Source organism: Schistocerca cancellata, chromosome 5 (assembly GCF_023864275.1).
Source record: "Schistocerca cancellata isolate TAMUIC-IGC-003103 chromosome 5, iqSchCanc2.1, whole genome shotgun sequence".
Classification (NCBI taxonomy): Eukaryota; Metazoa; Arthropoda; class Insecta; order Orthoptera; family Acrididae; genus Schistocerca; species Schistocerca cancellata.
In genome coordinates this window covers 374,052,433-374,074,555 of record NC_064630.1, presented here as the reverse complement: position 1 = coordinate 374,074,555, position 22,123 = coordinate 374,052,433, and the positions used below count along the sequence as shown (strand labels likewise).

Below are 22,123 nucleotides of genomic sequence, written 5' to 3'. Positions count from 1 at the left end.
ACATATTAGAGCTCATTTTCTACTCCTCATCATAATCACACTGACCATGGGAAACCAGCAGGAAAAGAACGTATCTGCATAGAATGAAACACTTTCCTAAATCAATTGTTCAAAATGCCCTCCGTTAGCAAGGCTGCAAGCACAACACGCCGACGCAATGAATTCCTGTTGCGTTTATGTATCCCTAGAGAATGGCGTATTGTTTCACAGCCTTCCACAATACAGGCACAAAACTCTGTACATCTTGTACTGGCGTGCCATAGAAAAGAGTTAAAGCGCCCCTATAATGTCTGGTGGGTTTAGGTCCGTAGAGCGTGGAAGCCAAGCAATTTGTCTACCTCAACCATCGATCTGTCACGGAAATTTTTATGCTAATAGAGCAATGAAGTTAGTCGCTTGTCATCACAGAGAATGAAATTAGCCGCACAACACAGGCAATGGAGTTAGTCACATGTCAACACTAGCAGTGAAGTGAGTGGCATGTCAACACTAGTTTCGTCAAACTGGAGCAACAAACATTGGTGATGAAGCTGAAAAGTACAACTTACTGTACAAAAAAATTGTTCAAAATGGCTCTGAGTACTATGGGACTTAACATCGGTGGGCATCAGCCCCCTAGAACTTAGAACTACTTAAACCTAACTAACCTAAGGACATCACACACATCCATACCCGAGGCAGGATTCGAACCTGCGACCGTAGCGGTCACGCGGTTCCAGACTGAAGCGCCTAGAATCGCACGGCCACATCGGCCGGCAACTTACTGTACATTCTAACCAAACGTAACCAAGAGGGTAATTTGAATATGTCATGTAAGAAAACGTTTCATGTAATACTGATACGCCCTGTTTCTGTGTGTTTCCCGCGATTGTAAAGAGAAGTAGAAAATGTGATCTAACATGGAAATAAAGCGTTTCCGAATCCATGTCCATATAACATGTTTTCTTCCTGTGTGTGTAAGAAATGTTTTCTGAAAGCTTCGCCGTATCTCTACCACACCCAATGTTTTATTTCTGTCCTAAATGAATGACTGACGTTAAAGAGTTGCTTAGTCATTTCAACTGTGTGTCAGTGTCCCCACTGCGCGACCATGGCTCGCTACTGACTCTCAATGTTGTGAAAATTTTCTGTCCGAAGTGTCGCATCATTCTGACGAGGAATTGGTTCCATATCGCGGCACTGGACGGTCGAGCAGAAGTGCTACGGGATCTTAAGTATTCATCCATATGTATTATTTCGACTGAGTAAAAATTGAATCACAGTACTAAATAAATAATATAGATGTTACTGCAACAAATCCCACAAGAAAAAGTGTACTCATTAGTAAATCAAAAGTGTGTAATATATTGCTGACACAGTTTAGGCGCATTGCAAGAGGGATACCGGTTCCACATCACTGGCTGAGTCTTTAGTACGTGTGTACTACAGGTGCAATGAAAACCTTGCTGACATAGCAGTTTCTGAAACATTTCAAAATGATTGACAGCTGAGCTCGGTGCGAGTCTCGGTGAAGAAATAGCTTCAGATATTATTCGCTAGGACATTTGTAAATATAATAAATAGAAATGGTGCTGTAGCACTCCCTTGGGGTACTTCCGAAGTTACTTTCACATCTGAAGATGTGTGTCCGTTATGGTTGACGTGCTGCGTTCTATTTACATACGAACTTTTCAGTATATTATACAAGATGGTCTGAAACTTCGAACGTTCATGTTTTCTTCACTGGGCGAAGTTGCCGAACTGTTTCGGACGCCTTCCAGAAGAGAAGGAACATGGCATCAACGTGGGTGCCAGCATTTACTGCTGTTTCGATCTCTCTGTCTTAATTTTTATTTATTTATTTATTGTCACAAGGTGCTTGTTGGTAGTAGTTTTTTTTTACCGAGTGAATTTCGGTCGTTTCTCATCATCGTAGGTTCCGACAGCACAAAAAACACATTTTTCTCATAATATATTTATTGCGATATGTACAGCAGTGTTTTATGCCATTTTATAATGAATGATTCCAGGCAAGCTGCTAATAATGTAATTTGTAGTGTTTCTTCCTCACCACAAGCTCCATTAGAAGTACACGTACAGAAAACTGCCATAGCGTGATATAGGAGCTTAGCACTCTTAGAACTAATGGATGTAATCTAGTGCACTGTTTGTGCTACACACGCATGTGAAAGCGATTTACGTATGAAATCGCGAGTTATTCAAATGTAATGTGAAACTTGAGGCTTTTGACAAGTGCTTGAAAATGACAGAGTCGAAATCAGCTAACAGCACGGAGAATAAATATATTACAGCCTGTTTGGACCAAGTTTTCTTCTTTAAAACAGTTTCGTTTTCTCCACCCTGCATGTATTTTACGCGATAAACTGTTGAAAAATATAATTTGCCGTGGCGGGTTTCCACACTCGGTAAAGTCTACACTATTTATCATGACTGGTCAGAACTGACTGAATTTGCGGCCAGTTTCAGCAAGCTCAAAACAATCGATGATAATGACAGTAGGAATGTCCGTCTATGTTTCGTGTAACTTCTTGACGCAGCTCTAGAGATGAGACACAGACGGAAACAGCAAAGTGTCATTTTATTGACGTTCGATAAAATGTAACTGATGAGAGGCAACGGAAATATGATATCGAATCAACAGAGTGCATAGGAGAAAGTGGAGCAAGCTGGTACCGGAAAGCGTTTAAAGGAGACAGTACCGGTGTGGAGTTTGGCTGTTTACGTTCGTGCTGTCAGCGAATAACACTTGGCTGTATGCGTATCCTGGACTAACTAATCGCCGAATTGTATGATGTATCAGTTAAATTATGGAGAATAGCTGTACAAATGTCAATTAGGTAACAGCACGGGTAAAAGAATATATTACAGCCTATTTGGACCACGTTTTCTTTCTTAAAAAGTGTTGAGGTTGTGGGCCGGGACAGTAACCAGTTGGTGAATCGAAGTCATGACATCCAGCATTTTCTGTGGTCGACAGTTCAGCTGTTCATTAACTCACACATAGCAGTATGATTGTAAGGATGCTGAAGCAGGTCCTTTATGATAGTGTTTCGACACGACGATCCTTTAATTCCTATTTGTACAGATAACCGGCTTTGAAATTTCGCGGACTTGTTCCAGGCTTTCCTCTACTCGGGAAACACTTTCTGGCATTCGAGCGCTTTACGGGTATTTACGGTTTTTATTCGCTACAAAGCTCTTTTTGCACCATTTAACTAAAATTTTCGTTTGCAGACTTTGCTGAAAGTTGTGCCAAAACTCTTCCAGCCTTAAACTGTCGAGCAAACAGTTTCACACGTTTTCCGCTAATAGTGCTCTGTATAACACTCGACAGTGAATACGCCCCGTGTTTATCCTAAGTACCACCTTCTGGTGCATTCAGCTGGCCATTATGCCTGCTACTCTCCCGCGTTATAGAGCGACGTGGTGCAGTGGTTAGCTCTTAGCACACTGGACTCTCATTCGGGAAGACGACACTTCAAATGCCCATCCGGCCATCCAGATCTAGGTTTCCCGTGATTTTCCTAAAATCAATTAGGGAAAATGTCCGGATGGTTCCTTTGAAAGGGAACGACAGATTACCTTCCCCATCCTTCCTTAATATGTGCTTATGTTCCATCTCTAATGACGTCATTTTCGGCGCAACGTTAAACACTAATATTAGTTCCTTTCTCTCGCTCATTCAAACGCAATGACACATCGTAATACTCGGGACAGTAACCGGTTGGTGAATCGAAGTCATGATTTCCAGCATTTTCTGTGATCGGCAGTTCAGCTGTTCATTAACAAGGAGTCCCATGTCAGTCTTATAAATATTTCCAGGGCCAGTCTTATTGTCCCACTCTGTATATACTTGCTGTTGCGATGACGCTAATTACGGAAGCAAAGAAATGTCTATCGACGATTCAGACTAACTAATGGTATTCATTCCAGATCATATCTCCTCCTAACATAAGCTCTTGATGGTGACAGGTGAGACTTTTTGCTTTACGTTATTCACATTATTTTGTGTTTATACACATCCAAGAAGAACTGGCAAGCATAACACCATGTATAAACGCCATCTACAGCTACGTATCAGGCAGGCTATGTACACTATTGAACAGGACACGATAAATATTTCCGCTTACGGTATCCCGAGTACAGTGGTAGCGGGATGTGTTCTGGAAGACGGACACTTAACTACATTCAATGAGACATCTATCGTTGAGCAGACAAATGTTTCCTGGGATAGCGTAATAAAAGAAGCGACAGAGATAAAAGTAGCTGACAACACCATCAATAAAAAGGCGGTTTCCGGCTGAAGACGGCTTCGGACCCGGCAATTGGAAGAGTGACGTGGGAGCGGCGGTCACGCTAACGAAAACATTACTTTTTATGGAGTTGGACTGGGCAGCTGGCACAGGGCCAACGATAATATATACGGGATCTGTGGCGTGCGTCACAGCACGTGACACTGAAGTTCTCATGAGCTGCAGCGAGTTACTGTTTTAGATCACTTTAATACTTCATTGCTCCACGCTTAAATACACTCACGGTCTCAATAGCACAGAACAACGTCAAGGACTTTAGTGGGTGTCTTTCCATTGAGATACTGATTTCCCGTCTGGCGCTGAAAGTAGCCTAGCGTTTGCGATTTATGTGGGCAAGGCAACTAGTGTGATGTCACAAGTTCGTTGCGGGCTCGTATTACTCTTGGGGCCCGAGAGGGCATCAGGGGCGTCAAAGGCAACAGCACAGCAAGAACGGAAGTAGCTAAGAAACGAAAGTCTCCATTTGACGATAACCAAGGAGCACTTGTCCGAAAGCTCATGACGTGTGACCTCTTGAAGTGATGTGAAGAGCTAGGAAATTTTCTTAACAGTAAACGAGTTTCTGACAGTTGTGATGGAACTAAACCAGTATTCGCTCTACGAAAACAGCCAAACCGAGAATTAGCAGTTAAGATGGACTGTGACCATAAAACAATTTGGGACACTTGCACACCTCATGGAGGGTCTAAAACAGACTAGACTATATATTCAGTATTTTTAAAAGCAAAATGCCGCGAAAATCTATGGGTAACCTTCTGTCTATGTATGCTTGCTTGTTATCTGATCGCTGTGATTAACGGATTCGTATCCAACCTTGTCACAAAATCAATTCAGTAGATGAAACAATTTTAGAATTTTAGATTTTTATTGTGTGTGTGTGTGTGTGTGTGTGTGTGTGTGTGTGTGTGTGTGCACTTCGGTTCACTATAATGAAGGACGTAAGCTGCTCTGCTATGTATGTTGATGATTCAAATAGTCTTTGATACCATAAAAACTTTTATAACTAGTATTTTTAGTGTTTTTAAGCTCGTGAAATTCCAATATTCTTTTTATTTTGTTTGATAATTAACTACATAGAATTTCTTGCTGATAAAAGAGCAGTTTTTGGAACATGACTTTTTTGTATATTTCTCTACGAAAATCATTTTTCTTTCTTGTTTGGAAGCTATGAACTTCACTGTTTAACACTGACAGGTCCTGACGTGCCTGCAGATAACATATACTTCCATAAATACAGATACGATCATGATTTTTAAGTCCTTAAAGAAATTCTTGCATGTTTCTCTTTCTGTCAGCCTCTTTATTATTGGCATTGTTTTCTTTTGAAATATTATGAATGTGTGGCTAGACTGATATTCCCCAAAACATGATGCCATATCTTGACTGCGCGTGAGTGTAAGGTAGGGAAGTAACAATGCATCAACACTATAAGTATCCTTAAAAATTCTAAGGAGATGTAGTATTGACTTAATTTTTTGTTAAACAATTCTATACGTTTCTGCCAACGTAAATATTCTTGTAGACATACTCCTATAGATGTAGTGTGGGGCGTTTTCTCTCTCTTATACTGCCCAAGTTCTGCTGTTAGGTTGGTACCTAGTTTGCTTGTTATATGGCTGAATTTTATCCCTATTTGGCATCTACTGTAACTACTGTGACTCTCTCCTGCAGGTCAACTTCGTGTACAGCTTTAACAAACAGGCTGGTGTCACTGGCAAAGAATATTGTATCTGCTGTTGAGACATGGTTCATATATGACGACGAATGTTTTCATCACAAAAAACATTAAAGGAAGAATGGAGTGGCTGAGTAATAACAGCCGAACAATACTCACTGTACACATTCGTGAAAAGCCGCAGAAGATGCTGATGGACGACTGTACCAATAAAGAGAGTACCACGATTTCCTTTCCGTCGGTGTAACTAAAGCTACCTGAGTTTATAGCTGACAGTTTATACTGCTTGTGACAGAAATTACAGAAAACCTTCCCAGAACACGGCTGTAGCATAAAAGCGCATGCTTATACGTAGTTAACATGACGAAACAAGATATTGTGGAACTTGGTCGAGACGTTATTGCTTATACCCCTCATTCACCGAAGTATGTGCTTCTGAGTACTTTCCAAAGCAGTATACCGGGTATTTAGAAACTACCATAGCGTTGGAAGGCTCAAGGAAAACACACTATAATATATTCATGAGCAAACATTTTGAGACGCACACCTAGGAGCGTGTAGCACATCCTTTTAGCTTAATGGCGGCGGCTATGCGTCGTGGCATGGACTCTAAGAAACACCAAAGCCATGAGGAACAGGTTCTATTAGCGAACAGCCGCCGTTCGCGACAAACGCAGATTTGCTGAAGCTGTGTTGGGACACCATGTGTATTGATTAGAATTGATATGACCTGCGAGGGCACACACACACACACACACACACACGCACACACACACACACAGGTGAAATGTTCAACTTATTCTGAATGAAATTTGGGAATGCTTTCTTACTAACGGCACATTTCACCTGCGTTATTCTGTAGGTGAGCATGCCCCAGATCGACAAGGACTAGTGAGTCGGCCAGCCTGGATGTGATTTTTAGGAAGTTTCTCACATCGAACTAGGTGAATGCCGGGCTGGTGCCCACATCCCGTCTTTATTACACGCTACACTACTATTTATAAAACGTTCTCATACTTGAACATGAGATTTGCTCCAGACGCAGACAGTGGGGTACACAGATTCTACCTGGAGGGGGGGGGGGGGGCTGGGGGGAGGAGTTGGGGGTGTAATAACATCAGGAAGGGTATCTGGCCATGGACTGCCCATTAACGTTGTGCCATCCGATAAACAATACCGACCCCGTAGATACATGGGAAAGGGCGCAGAAGAAGAAGAAATTCTGTAGGCGAGTACGTGACTGGACAGTGACTCGTCTTAGAAGTCGAACACGTTCACACAACTATCACTGACGTTAGATTTTTGTAGGATTTTGGAGCATGTTGGCTACTCGTGCTTTATGACCTTCCTGAAGACCAAAAATATATGTAGGAATCAACATGGGTTCTAAAACGACGATTGTGTGAAAACCAGCTCGTTCTCTCAGTCTTTTTAGATTTCAGGAGTTTTTTATACAGTTTGTGCTTATTCGGGTTGAAATTATTTTGTAGGGTTTATATATTTCAACCAAATTATAGTGCTCAAACTGCTTAAACAACACATGTAACATAAAAACAAAACCTTACACAAAAAAATTAACAAGAGAAGAAAACTAAACATAAAACAACATACGTACTGACAATATACGTGGGACAAATATCGAATAAAATAAACCAAATCTTAAACAAAACAACTATAAAACTAGCAGTATGAACAAACAACAATCTAAGGACAAAAACTAGATCTGGAAGAATCAAAACTCCTGATTTTGCCTATCCAGACATGAACAAAATTTCATGCAACGACTGCACTGAATTCGGTGTCTATCAAACATCACTGACTGGCAAGGATTACACAGTCAACATAGAGCATCAACGAGAATAAACTGTCAATCCAGACGTCAAAAGCATTTCACGAAAGAAATTCTACACTAATAGAAATTCCATGATTTATATCGGTCAAGCAACAAATAGACAGTCCACAATTTACTCACTGATGCATTATGGGTGTCTACTCTAAGTAGGCGTTAAGTATATATGTAAACTGACGTTTACAAACCCTAAGTAGACTAACCAACTCTTAACATCTACAGGTTTACTTAAGAATGGCGCTGTAAGTAAAGCGATATTGTCGTAAGGAAGAAGAACTAATAATTTAACTATTTGCAGCTTGCCTGGACTCATTAGTTACAAAATATCAAGTAACACGTATTCTACGCTACGGGCCCTACCGAGAATGAAATAGTATTTTAAGCGTATATGGTTTTTCATCTCATTGTAATATGTGTTGCCTTGTACGTAATTCTTTCTAGCGTACGCAAGTGATGATATTTCGTAATAATCGTGTAATAACACGATTATATGATTTATATTCGTATATATGCAATCAGATAAGGTATTTTTACGAAAAGGAATGTATGTAATCCGACTTATAATTTCCATTTATCTGTTAGCAAAACAAAGAAACATGTTGTCATAAGAGAATACCAGTGGAATTTGCAACTATTTTTCTTTTACATCAACCTCATCGTTTAAAATAATGTCAAGACGTTTCGTTTCTCTCTCTTCCAAAAAATTGAGTCAGCTGCCTTTTTCAGCAGTATGTGGGACAGATAGGCTTTGAGTCATGTCGCTGGCTGTGTGATTTTGTTATTTTAAGTGTGTGCACTAAATGAAGATAGGTTCATGCCAGTCAGATTCAGATGTTCGTATTGTTTTGAAATTTCGCCCAGTTTGTCCTATGTAAAATTTCTCATAGTTACCGCATTTTATAATTTATGCGCAATACATTACGTTCACAAATTTGTCGTAACGTACAACAGTCGTGCAAATTTGAATGTGTAGATGTTTATAAATTACAATGCGATAACTGTGAGAAATTTGCAAAGGACAAACTGGGCGAAATTTAAAACAGTATTTAAAGAACATCTGAACCTGACTCGCACCAGTCTGTTTTCATTTAGTGTACACTTAAAATAACAAAACCACACGGCCAGTGCATGATACATTGCCTGTTAGTCCTACATATTACCATGAAAGGCAGCTGACTAAATACACTCCTGGAAATGGAAAAAAGAACACATTGACAACGGTGTGTCAGACCCACCATACTTGCTCCGGACACTGCGAGAGGGCTGTACAAGCAATGATCACACGTACGGCACAGCGGACACACCAGGAACCGCGGTGTTGGCCGTCGAATGGCGCTAGCTGCGCAGCATTTGTGCACCGCCGCCGTCAGTGTCAGCCAGTTTGCCGTGGCATACGGAGCTCCATCGCAGTCTTTAACACTGGTAGCATGCCGCGACAGCGTGGACGGGAACCGTATGTGCTGTTGACGGACTTTGAGCGAGGGCGTATAGTGGGCATGCGGGAGGCCGGGTGGACGTACCGCCGAATTGCTCAACACGTGGGGCGTGAGGTCTCCACAGTACATCGATGTTGTTGCCAGTGGTCGGCGGAAGATGCACGTGCCCGTCGACCTGGGACCGGACCGCAGCGAAGCACGGATGCACGCCAAGATCGTAGGATCCTACGCAGTGCCGTAGGGGACCGCACCGCCACTTCCCAGCAAATTAGGGACACTGTTGCTCCTGGGGTATCGGCGAGGACCATTCGCAACCGTCTCCATGAAGCTGGGCTACGGTCCCGCACACCGTTAGGCCGTCTTCCGCTCACGCCCCAACGTCGTGCAGCCCGCCTCCAGTGGTGTCGCGACAGGCGTGAATGGAGGGACGAATGGAGACGTGTCGTCTTCAGCGATGAGAGTCACTTCTGCCTTGGTGCCAATGATGGTCGTATGCGTGTTTGGCGCCGTGCAGGTGAGCGCCACAATCAGGTGTGCATACGACCGAGGCACACGGGGCCAACACCCGGCATCATGGTGTGGGGAGCGATCTCCTACACTGGCCGTACACCACTGGTGATCGTCGAGGGGACACTGAATAGTGCACGGTACATCCAAACCGTCATCGAACCCATCGTTCTACCATTCCTAGACCGGCAAGGTAACTTGCTGTTCCAACAGGACAATGCACGTCCGCATGTATCCCGTGCCACCCAACGTGCTCTAGAAGGTGTAAGTCAACTACCCTGGCCAGCAAGATCTCCGGATCTGTCCCCCATTGAGCATGTTTGGGACTGGATGAAGCGTCGTCTCACGCGGTCTGCACGTCCAGCACGAACGCTGGTCCAACTGAGGCGCCAGGTGGAAATGGCATGGCAAGCCGTTCCACAGGACTACATCCAGCATCTCTACGATCGTCTCCATGGGAGAATAGCAGCCTGCATTGCTGCGAAAGGTGGATATACACTGTACTAGTGCCGACATTGTGCATGCTCTGTTGCCTGTGTCTATGTGCCTGTGGTTCTGTCAGTGTGATCATGTGATGTATCTGACCCCAGGAATGTGTCAATAAAGTTTCCCCTTCCTGGGACAATGAATTCACGATGTTCTTATTTCAATTTCCAGGAGTGTATTTGGGAAGAAATAAATTTTCGCATACATAACGAAACATCGTGACATTTTAAGTGAAGAGACCGGGCTCATAGAAAAATCGTAAGAAATTTCACTAATATTCTTTAATGACAACATACTTCGTTGTTTTGCTAACAGAAAAAATACAATTAGAACTAACAATATACGTTTTACAAAATTGTTAAGGCTTTCGTGGCCACTTGTTGACAAACTGCCTATTGGCTTCTGTCTCGGGTTCTTCGGCCGACGTTCATACAATGATTTTTCTGACGTTTCGCCAGCACGAGTGGCTGGCATTGTCAAAGCTTCACCCTCCATTGCCGGTGGTGAACTGGAGCTGAGCTCGCGGGCGCAGACTAAATGTACCTGGCGCGCCAACGTCCGAGGGCTTCTCTGCGGTCATTTCCGGTGCGGTTCTCCTCTAGCTACCTGCGACGGTCGTTCGCTGCAGTACGGGAAGCCAGGATCCGTTTACCTTAAGGCTTTCCTCTTTCTTATTCAAACTGTTCGCGTGTTTTTGTATTTCTACAGCTTCTCTGAACAAGCGCGTGCGATAGTGCTTCTCCACAGCCAGAACTTCCGTGTCGGCGAATTTTATTACGAGGTCGGTCTCATTCAGTGCGTGCTCTGCCACGGCCGATTTCTCCGCCTGCCCCAACCTGCAATGTCGCTTATGCTCTTTGATCCTGGTGTTGATGGATCGTCCAGTCATTCCGACAAACTTTTCCGCATGTGCATGGTATACGGTATATTCCCGACATTGCAAGTGGGTCTCTTTTCTCCTTCGCCGATCTAAGACACTCTTTGATCTTCCTTGTCGGTTTGAAAATCGTCTTTACGCCATGTTTGCACAATATACGGCCCATTCTGTCCGTCACTCTGGGAATGTATGGCAGAAAGGCCGTACCCGACATTTCTTTTTCTGGTTCCTTACTTAGCCGAGTGTTTGGCTCTATTACACTTCTAATATAATTTGTGGCGTACCCATTGCTCTTCAGGACAGTTTCCAGGTGTTGCATTTCTCGTTTGAGGTGTTGCGGCTCACATATTCGTCCTGCTCTCGTTACGAGCGTACTAATCATGCCTCTTTTCTGGCTCGGGTGGTGGTTTGACAGTTTGTGCAGGTCTGTGTGTGTCGGTTTTCGATACTCGCTGTGTCCCAGGTTTTCGCCGTCCCCTGTGACCAGCACACCTAGAAATAGCAGTTTCTTGTCCTTTTCTACTTCCATGGTAAATGTTATGTTGGCATGGAGGCTGTTCAGGTGTCTTAGGAAGTCACTGAGCTGTTCTTCACCATGGCTCCACACCACGAAAGTATCACCGACGTACCTGTACCACACCTTAGGTTTGCAAGTCGCCGAGTTCAGTGCCTGTGCTTCGAATTGTTCCATGAAGTTGGCCACCACTGGACAGAGGACTACCCATGGCGACGCCTTCCAGCTGTTCGTAGAGATCTCTATTCCACGTGAAATAGCTCGTGATGAGACATGCAGGACATCAGAAAGCTCTTCCATGCGAAACGTCAGAAAAATCATTATATGAACGTCGGCCGAAGAACCCGAGACAGAAGTCAATAGGCAGTTTGTCAATATACGTTTTCTATTATATTAAACAAAAAATAGTCTTTGCATGTACAGCAATTGCCAATGAGAACTGTGTATATTTTAGTAAAAAATCGCTTGTTGATTGCGTATACACCTCCATAAATCATGTGATCGTGTTATTACGCGATTATTACAAAGTACTGTCATTGGCATACGCTATTAACAATCACGTATTAGGCAAGTCGCATTATAATAATACGAAAAATTACATACGCATTAAACATTGCTGTATATGCTAAAACATATTACGAGTAAAAATGTGCCTTCATAATGCAGATACTGCCAAGGATGGGCAACGACGGAAACTGGACCTGTAAAATAAAGCTAATATCAACAAGCAGCTTCCGTCAAACAATTAATTGTAAATATGACATTTATGATTAGAACTAATAATGATCTTTATTTTCGTTTTTTTTTATTTGTCTCACATCTTTGTATTTCTGTCACCATCAAAGATAAATTCGCATCTCGAAGAGCAGGACGTTTTCATGATAAGAGAATATCTAAAACGCATCTTCATGCACGAGTTGGGACTCGAACTGACGACGATCTCCAGTTCAGAATCAGCGACCCTCCCCCGACACTATGTCAGTTAATTTGGTCTCTAATGATGTCGATGCTGGAAGAATGGCCACCATTCCCTCTTCCCACCCGTCTCTTCACCCAACGAAACCATATTGCATTCCTATAAACTATTAACTTACTGCAGTACACTACAGTGACGCAATCGATTATCCTTTCAAAACGTTCACCATTGTAACAAATGATAGTCAAAGCCAGAACTGTGCTTGCACATATCGCCGACACAACCGGCAAAGTAACAGATTAAAACTGTGTGGCGGACCGAGATTCGTACTCGGGACCTTCGCCATTCGCGGTAAGTGCTGTACCAGCTAAGCTACCCAAACACGACTCACGATCCGTCCTCACAGCTTCACTTCCGCCAGTACCTCGTCTCCTACTTTCCAAACTTCACAGAAGCACTTGCCCGCGAAATGCAAAGGTCCTGAGTTCGTGTCATATCCAAGCGCACTCCTCTGCAAACCGAAATTTTCATTCTGGTAACAGAAAACACGTGTATATATTATTTACTAGTCACACGTGAATGTGTGCGCAAGTGGTCAGATAACTGCCTGCTGGATTGAAAAAACCAACCACAGATACGTCCAGCTGTAAGATATAGTCCTAAAAAGTCGTAAATGTAACTAATAACAAGATCAAAACGTTCGTAATTACTTACATACAAGAAGAGGCTGACGCGTAATAATTCCGATACAAACAACATAAAAAGTATTTTGTCACATCAGTAGAGTCTATATATTTACAAACTAATTCATTTGTAACAAGCAACTCATGAAAATCGCAATCTACTATTGTGTCTAGCACTCTGAGATATGCGGATGAAAGTGTCCACAGAGCACCAGTGAACCAAATCCACCTGGGAAACTAACCCTGTCAGTCCACACGATGTCGGCGACTTTTTGGGAAGCACACATTCTATTCCAATCTTCTGACAAAGTATTGGCGTGTCAAGTGTTTTCATGATGATACAAAGCAGACGTGCAATCATATTAGATCCGGTGGGCTCGATTGTTCCGTATATAGTCGCAAGTACCCACAAGCAGGAATTGTAAGACGTCTACGTATACCACGCTTGGCTGAAATTGCTCCGGATGTCCCAGAGCTTTGTTTAAATACATTCACAACGTTGTTTGTTGCTAAATTTCATACAATTTTGATGTTTCTTTCACAGAGCAAAAAATGCAGTGTGCAAGGATTATGTTACAGTTTTGTTTTAGCGTCAGTGTGAACTTTCTCATATGAATACAGATTTGATAGTGAATTTCTATCGACAGTGAATTCTAACTACTTCTTCTGATTCTTTTACAGGATCAGAAAATGTTGAGAGCCAGCGCAGAGTTATCGGCAGAGAGCCTCCTTCGACCGTAAGTACTGTTGGTGCTACCTGCTCTCCTAATACTGAAGGACTTACAAAACATTAAAAATTGTAAATATAACTTTTCTGATCAGTCAAATCAGAGAAACGTTTTTCAATCAAAAAAATTATGTCAGATACTGACATGATTTTAACACTTAACACATACTGAGCTACGCAATTAAAACACTAAAAATAAAACTTAAAATGTCGTGGAACAAGTAACGGGCCTCGACTAGACGGAGCCATTTTATTAATATATCTGGGTGCAATAATGAGTGATCCTATGAAAGTAAGGCGTCACATACGTATATACAGACGAAAGAAAATCCTATATTGATTTTTTCGAGATTAGGAACCGATGCTCGGTAACGAATATTTCAGGTGATGCGAGGTCCGGAGTGACGAATGCTTATGACACGTGTAAACTGCTTATGTTTAATGACAAATAGCTGCCCTATTAAAAAATCATATAAAACAGTTAACAATGTGTCCAAGGTAGAGTTTATGAGGGGACTGCAAAATTAAGTTACACCTTATAACAGCAGGCGAAGTAAATTTAATTGAATGCTGAATTACACCACTTCGAAGTGACACAGAAACATGACACTATTTTCAACAGTCACGAAACCTCTGTAAAAAACGGTCGGAACGTTCCACCAGCTCTTTGGTCACGGAGCCATTCCGAACCTCTGCTTGAAAGTCCTTATCGTTGCAACAACGCCCCCCCCCCACCACCACCACAACTACCTCAGTTCTTACTCGATTGCCTGGACATTGTCTTCTGTCGTGGACGTCAATGGCCTTCCTCCCCGATCAGCATCACTCACCTTTGCGCGACCTCGGTCAAATTGGTGGTACTTGTTCGGATGGACGCGACGTGTACCACTAGAATTTCACGGTAAAACTGTGCGTAATTTACGTATTGCCTATGAAAACCGTACTGTCCCGCGTACTTAAACTTTGGAGTACGTCCCAGTTGTCGCGACATTTCAGTCGCATACTATGACGCACCTGTTACTCGTACGGCAGCTAAACTGTATCTGCAGGAATGCCCGGACATGTACTCCATTCTCAATGTGCCACTCTTGTTGCGCAGTGGTCTTAGCACGAGTCGACATTTGTAACATACTTCCTGAAATCCCTACATACAGTTCATGGAGGCTGGTCGAAGAAGGAGCATGGATCATTACAGGATTTTGCAGCTACGCTTTTAGTGTGACGTGAACAAGATGTATCATCCAGTAATGACAGAGAAAAATTTCGCAATTAGCTTCGTGGTAATAGAAAGGAATATATGGATTGTCCGGGTTCTCGACTTGGTTGGTACTGGGAAACTGCACCTTGTGAACGCGAGACATCCTTATAAAACCAGCCATTTCGGTTTAGAAGCCGAATATGAGTCGAATTCTGACATCTGGCATCGAATGTATAAAACCAGATAAAACTAATCCAGCATTTTCACCCCCTTGCATACTACAGAGCTTGAACAGAATCAATTGGGTATGGAATGATTTCGCAAATTTACTACCTCGGTTTGCGACGTAGAGACGGCCATTACGTTAATACATCATACGACAAAAGATATGTATTTTCTGGAAGATTTCGTATATCTGATCGATCAGAATTTTATCAGAGATTTGTCACGAACCCCTCCTCTGTTACTAATAAAATCATGAGTTGTTCCCGCTCACATTTGTAAGAGTGGTATCACCCTGCGTGTGCATGCATTTTAAATGAGAAGGAAGTTCGTCATAACACTTTAAAACTAAAAAAAAGTACTCACTTGGTTCTTGTAGATCTTCGTCAAATGTATAGTTCGTTCAGTAACTGTTGTCTAGTAGGCATCATAGGCCCGGTTCTTGTCAAATAAGGACTCCGCTACGTAATGAACTTTTATCCTTTCTTTTATTTCCTTGATGTCGTATTTCAGTATAACTTCACAATCTGGTTTCCACTTCTTAGCATCACAATTTAATGACAGATACTTCACAATATTTTACGCGTTAACGCACCACTTCCGTCGTACTACCTCCATAGCTCATTGATACATTAACACTACAGCTTCTGACACTCCATAAGAGACTGAATACTCACACACAAAAATCAACAACAAAGATAACATAACTCGCAGCTCAGAGATATATGAATACATCGATATTTACATCCAAGGATTCAAAGACAACTTACAACTTACAGTCACTTGTTTTTCTGAATAAATCATACAAACATGAATAACGACAGTATTTCCAGACTATATAAACAATTTTAAATTAATTTGGAAGTAAATTTCTTGTCATTACTATACAGCAGTGATATTTATGAAAAATATGAGAAGTTAGGTATTCAGATGACAAAAGTCGTTTCTATTGGATCGAGTAATAACTTCAATTTGAGAATCGTATACAACGAGAGGTGTTCAGGAAGTAATGCAACACGTTTCTTTCTCGGCCAATTTCGTTTGAAAAAATGCGGACCGTGGGATTAGCCGAGCGGTCTAAGGCGCTGCAGTCATGGACTGTGCGGCTGGTCCTGGAGGCATAGGTGTGTGTGTTTGTCATTAGGATAATTTAGGTTAAGTAGTGTGTAAGCTTAGGGACTGATGACCTTAGCAGTTAAGTCCCATAAGATTTCACACACACAAAATGCGGAATTATTTATGAGTCTTGAAGTTTTTCGAAGTTCCGACAGGTGGCCCCACTACACGTAAGCTTCATAATGGCTTCCGTAATGGAGGTGTGTTCCAAGAAAGGAGCTGTCATTGAGTTTCTTTTATCAGAAAACCAGAGCATCGCAAGTACTCATTGGCGCTTGCAGACTGTCTACGGAGACCTGGAAATGAACAAAAGCACGGTATGTCGTTGAGAGAGGCGTCTGCCATCACCGCAACAAGGTCGCACGAACCTGTGCGATCTCCCGCGCGCCCGCCGGCCTCGCACAGCTGAGTCCTGTAATGTTGGAACGTGCGGACACTCTCATTCGAGGTGATCGACGGATCAGAATAAGACACCTCGCTGTTCAACTGGATGTCTCTGTTGGTAGTACTGACACACTCGCCCACCAGTTAGGGTACTAAGATGGTTCAAATGGCTCTGAGCACTATGGGACTTAACATCTGAGGTCATCAGTCCTCTAGAACTTAGAACTGCTTAAACCTAACTAACCTAAAGACATCACACACATCCATGCCCGAGGCAGGATTCGAACCTGCGACGTAGCAGTCGCGCGGTTCCCGACTGAAGCGCCTAGAACCGCTCGGCCACTGCGGCCGACTAGGGTACTAAGAGATGTGTGGCCGAGAAGTTCCTCGCCGCCTAACAGAAAACCACAAAAGAGCAATGAAGGACAATTTGTGTGGAACTGCTTCCCTGTTACAAGGCTTGTAAGTACAATTTTTCGTCAAACATCGTTATAGGAGATGATATGTACGGCAATGGAGTAGCGCTACACCATCTCTCTCCGTAGAAAAAGTTCAAAGCTGCACCCTTGTCTCTCCCCAATTCAAAACCTTTGGAGCATTGGGGGCAGGATCCTCGAACTAACTCGGGATTTTGACCCTACCTTCGGCGTCTAAGAAAAGAATCTCAGCACGTTGGTCGTACTTGGAGGCATTTGGTGATAACGTCGCCGTAGTTCACCTTTCCTCATTTACCTCACGCATGTCAGAAAGATACGAATGCCACGCCAATCCCTTGCCTACATGTCGGTGCTTGTACGCCCACATCGGAATTGCGCTACATTGCGTATAAGTTTTTGAAACGTCCTCAAACGGAAATTTCGTCCCTTATATATTTCTGGCTACACGGTTAAGTTCATCGAAGTACCTCTAGTGTCATGAAGTCTTTTATCAGTAGGTTTCGCGGTGCCCTGTGCATATGTGGATATCGCGGCAGTAAAATGTTGCCTGTAGCCATCATATTTCGAGCGTTGCTCGTAGGACGAATGCTCTTGTAAAATACTGGATCCAGAGCGGTTATTATGAAATAAACTACGCTGTGGCCCGTACCATCTGTCCTGATATCGAAAATTAATGCAAGCGAATGTGACTTCTGGATATTTTGGACAACAGCTGCCAGCAAACGTTGTTATTTAGCGTCGCGGAGGCCTCCTAAAAGTGCATGACGCATGGCTGCTCGTAATTACATCGTGTTTTGTGGAAAATTCTCACCGGTACTTGAATTCTAGCAGTGAGAGCGGTCATGCATAGACTTTCAGCAACCGCAAAACCCCTCTCAGTTTTTACCATGTCTCATCCTGTAGCACGGCGGTCTTCAAGGCGTTGTCGAACATCAGATGGTACAAAGACTTGTTGCTAATATAGCTTTTCTGTTCGTTCAGGCCGCGTGGGATTAGGCGAGCGATCTCAGGCGCTACAGTCATGGACTGTGCGGCTGGTCCCGGCCGAGGTTCGAGTCCTCCCTCGGGCATGGGTGTGTGTGTTTGTCATTAGGATAATTTAAGTTAAGTAGTGTGTAAGCTTCGGGACTGATGACCTTAGCAGTTAAGTCCCATAAGATTTCACACACATTTGATTTGTTCGTTCAGAATCTTAGATGCTTCAGCAGACCATGACGCGCTATTTGATGTAGAGGTTGTAGGCTCAACGCTTCCTTCTTTAATCTTCTGTTTGCTACTGTCTCTATTTCCTTCCCGTAGGTTGTGACGGAACCATGCATATAACTGAAAGTGCATATAACTGTCGTTCATTGAGAGGTAGGCGTAGTTGCAAAGTCAGTGCATAATGACAGAGCTTGTCGCAATACTTACGTTTGGCATCTGTTCTTCCACGCACAGTTCTCATTTTATACTGATTCCACACATTGTAAAGCCGCATCGCTGCAGAAGGGTTGACAACTGCGTCGGCCACCAGACACTTCCACAGATTTATAAACCTGTAACGACCGTTCCCCCGTCGAGAAGTGTTGCGCTGCCTCAAGGACTCATAGGACTTGCGGGCAGCAGCAATTTAAGCAACTGATTAAGTATGTTACAAAACCGTTTAAAACTGCGCGTATTACGATTTCCTTGATCTTTACATCTCTAGAGAAATAATAGTTTATACTGAGCACCGTAACCTGTAATTTTTCCACACTTCATATGTCATTTCATCACGCAGTACATTTTACAGAGCCAGCCGCGGTGGCCGTGCGGTTCTAGGCGCCGCAGTCCGGAACCGCGGGACTGCTACGGTCGCAGGTTTGAATCCTGCCTCGGGCATGGATGTGTGTGATGTCTTAGGTTACTTAGGTTTAAGTAGTTCTGAGTTCTAGGGGACTGATGACCTTAGATGTTAAGTACTATAGTGCTCAGGGCCATTTGAACCATTTTTGAACATTTTACAGGTTTTTCGCTACCTTGTCGAAGGCGACATATTAAGAATCGTGGCTGTAGAACAACCCGAGTGCCTGCTGAAAAGTAATGTCTCCGACTTATTTATGAGATAACCCTTAACGATTTTTAGACCTTTGTTAACATTCCACATCTTTATTCTTTATATCTACTTATTCTTTTTTTTTCATCATAAGTCACCCTGGCAATGAACACATTTCTCCGAACAAGAGATCAGTTTCGTGATAGCGTTATTATAGAATGTCTGATTTTGCTGACGAAGCCAGGGACTCATCTCTGCTTGCAAGGTTTCATCACTATCAAAGTGAAGATCTCGAAGGTGTTCTTTAAGCTTTGGAAGTAGATGAAAATCGCATTGGGTCAAGTGGGGCCAGTGTGGAGGATGATCGATGACGGCACACCCAAGGTGTCGAATTGTTGCAGACGTCGCATCGCTTTTGCGTGGTCTGGTATTGCCATACTGAAGGAGGAGGTGCTACATGTGTGGACGAATTCTTTGAATTAGAAACTCGATTACAGCACGCTGTTTCTCACACACCTACATAGTTAAGCCTAGTTCACACGACGACATTGGGTTGCGCCACTCGTTGCGTGGACTGAGTTGCACGCAAATGGTTCAATATTTGACTGTCGACACGGCGAAACCAGTATACACTTCAGTTTAGTCGTTTTGTGGGTTCCAGAGTCGTATCTGTAATGAAAGTTTTGGCAGCTGCACGAGTTGTGATGGAGTTAAAACTTGTTGGGTGGAATCGCTGCATAAGAAAAAAAAATAAGAAACGTGTTTCAATTCGTGACTGGATGAAGAAAAGACGTCAGCTCAATTGCTCAACATTCTTGCTGAAATTTGTAACGGAAGACCCAATATGTTCTTTTAATTATATTCGAATGTCACCAGAACTGTTCACTTTTCTTCTAAATAGAGTTAATTTTGCGATAAGGAATAAAAGTACTGTAATGCATGAAGCACTTTTCCAGAACAGAAATTACATATCACATTGCGTGCATTATAATCGAGATCACTTAGCATGCTATAAGATGCGGATTTAGTTGGTGATGACACTTTTCCATTAACACTAATGATTATTAACATTAACAGTAATAATTGTTAACGTTAAAAGCAGTAATTATTCGAACAGACCGCATTAAGAAGAGAATGGTTTGCAAACTACTCTCTTGAAGATCTGTACAGTGGCAATATTTCAAAATTCAAACATGTGTGAATGGGGAGCACTGCTGTGACGTTTTAAATAGATGAGTATTGAATAAAGAATGCAGCTTTTTGATCTGTGTAGCCTTCCCTCCTGTCAACAGTATCCCTTAAAAAAGATTCAGCCAATTCGAACGATGGGATTTTAGTCTTGTAGACGAGAGCATTTCCACAGCTAGAATTACATTTGCTTGTATTTTTCTTATTTCAGTTGTATATGTGCTTCTAACACAATAAATTTTGCCCTGCAGCTCAGATATTGCCAAAATTTCTGTGTTCTGATCGCACATGAAGGTCTCAGGAGCAACAATATGTAATTTTTGTAACCTGCATCACTGAAATCCCACAAACACTTATGCAAAGCATAGATATCCAAAAAGCGAACACTATTCTCCGTTCCTGACTGCATATTTCAGTTTGTCTACACTCTGCGAAGACACATGACCTCAAAACTCATGCAACTAGTGTCGCCAAAGTTGAAACACGCCGAAAGTGTTTAGTTTCACCGACGAGTTGCGCAAACGCGCGGTGCGTATGCGTAGTGGCCGGTAGCGCAGTTCTGTGCGACCTAGTGTCGTTGTGTAAACTAGGCTTTACTTAGATGGCGCCATGTTATATGCTCCAATTCGGAGCCCTCTAGCGGCAGATGGTTGTAACTAGCGTCAGTGAAGCGGGAAAGTCGAGCGAGTAATATGCATGACATGTAATACATCAAGCGATATTGAGAACAGAATAAAAAAATCTTGGAGGCAGTACTTTTCAGCATGCCCTCGTATTAAGGTTCCCATTTGAATTCAAACTTCGTAGAATTTTATCTGAGCACAGTTGCTGTACGCGTAGTTTACATTAGTGGATGTAAGTATGAGGACACTATCGGCTGCCATGCAACCTCTCATAGGCTAGCTAAAATTTAGTTAGTTGCATGAAGTCCTCGTCGACGCAGTCTTGATATGTCTGAACCAATATGAAACAGGAAACAGAACTCTGTCATCAGGTCCAATGCATTTTCTTTTTTTTTTTTTGGCATAGCGTTTCAGGCTTAGTAGTCGTTCCTGCTCCATCGAAAACATGACTCTCTGAATTATTGGTTCAACTGCCCTGAATCAACGGCATCAGCATCAGTGGCACATACACGTGCAGCTTTTGTACGTCACGTCTTTAGAGGTGCTTATTTTACCGTTTCCGTTAGTGTACACCGTATGATACCATGATCTGATTAATATAGCATAATGCGATCACGTGACACGCTATTACTGAATTAAAACCGTTTGCTAGCAACGATAGGGGAGATGGTCTGAATATAGGCTACGGCTGTGGAGTGCTGGGAGCTATGGCTGCAGGGGTAACGCATCCTGGAGTGTCTAACCGAAACCGTAGCTCTGTCACACAGGAAGTGAGAATCAACAATCGGGACCTAACAACCAACTGAAAGAGATAGAGTGGTTCGAAGTGTGTTTATCTTTACTGAAAATTTTTTTACGTGTAAGCATAGCTTATTTTTTTAAATGTTCTAGTGAAGGCCGTTTTTTGGTTAGGTACTTCATTACTGATACTTGTGGCTTTCTGAAGCGTGCATTGCTG

The 22,123-nt window shown here is 42.7% G+C and overlaps 1 protein-coding gene across 1 annotated transcript in view; it reads left to right on the top strand.

Moving 5' to 3' along the window:
* Positions 1-22,123, top strand: part of LOC126188545 (mucin-5AC-like) — a 129,708-nt gene that overhangs the window by 42,508 nt on the left and 65,077 nt on the right. Inside the window, exon 2 of the mRNA XM_049930145.1 lies at positions 13,938-13,993. Coding sequence (XP_049786102.1) covers positions 13,938-13,993 — 56 coding nt within the window. The remainder of the gene's footprint in view (positions 1-13,937; positions 13,994-22,123) is intronic.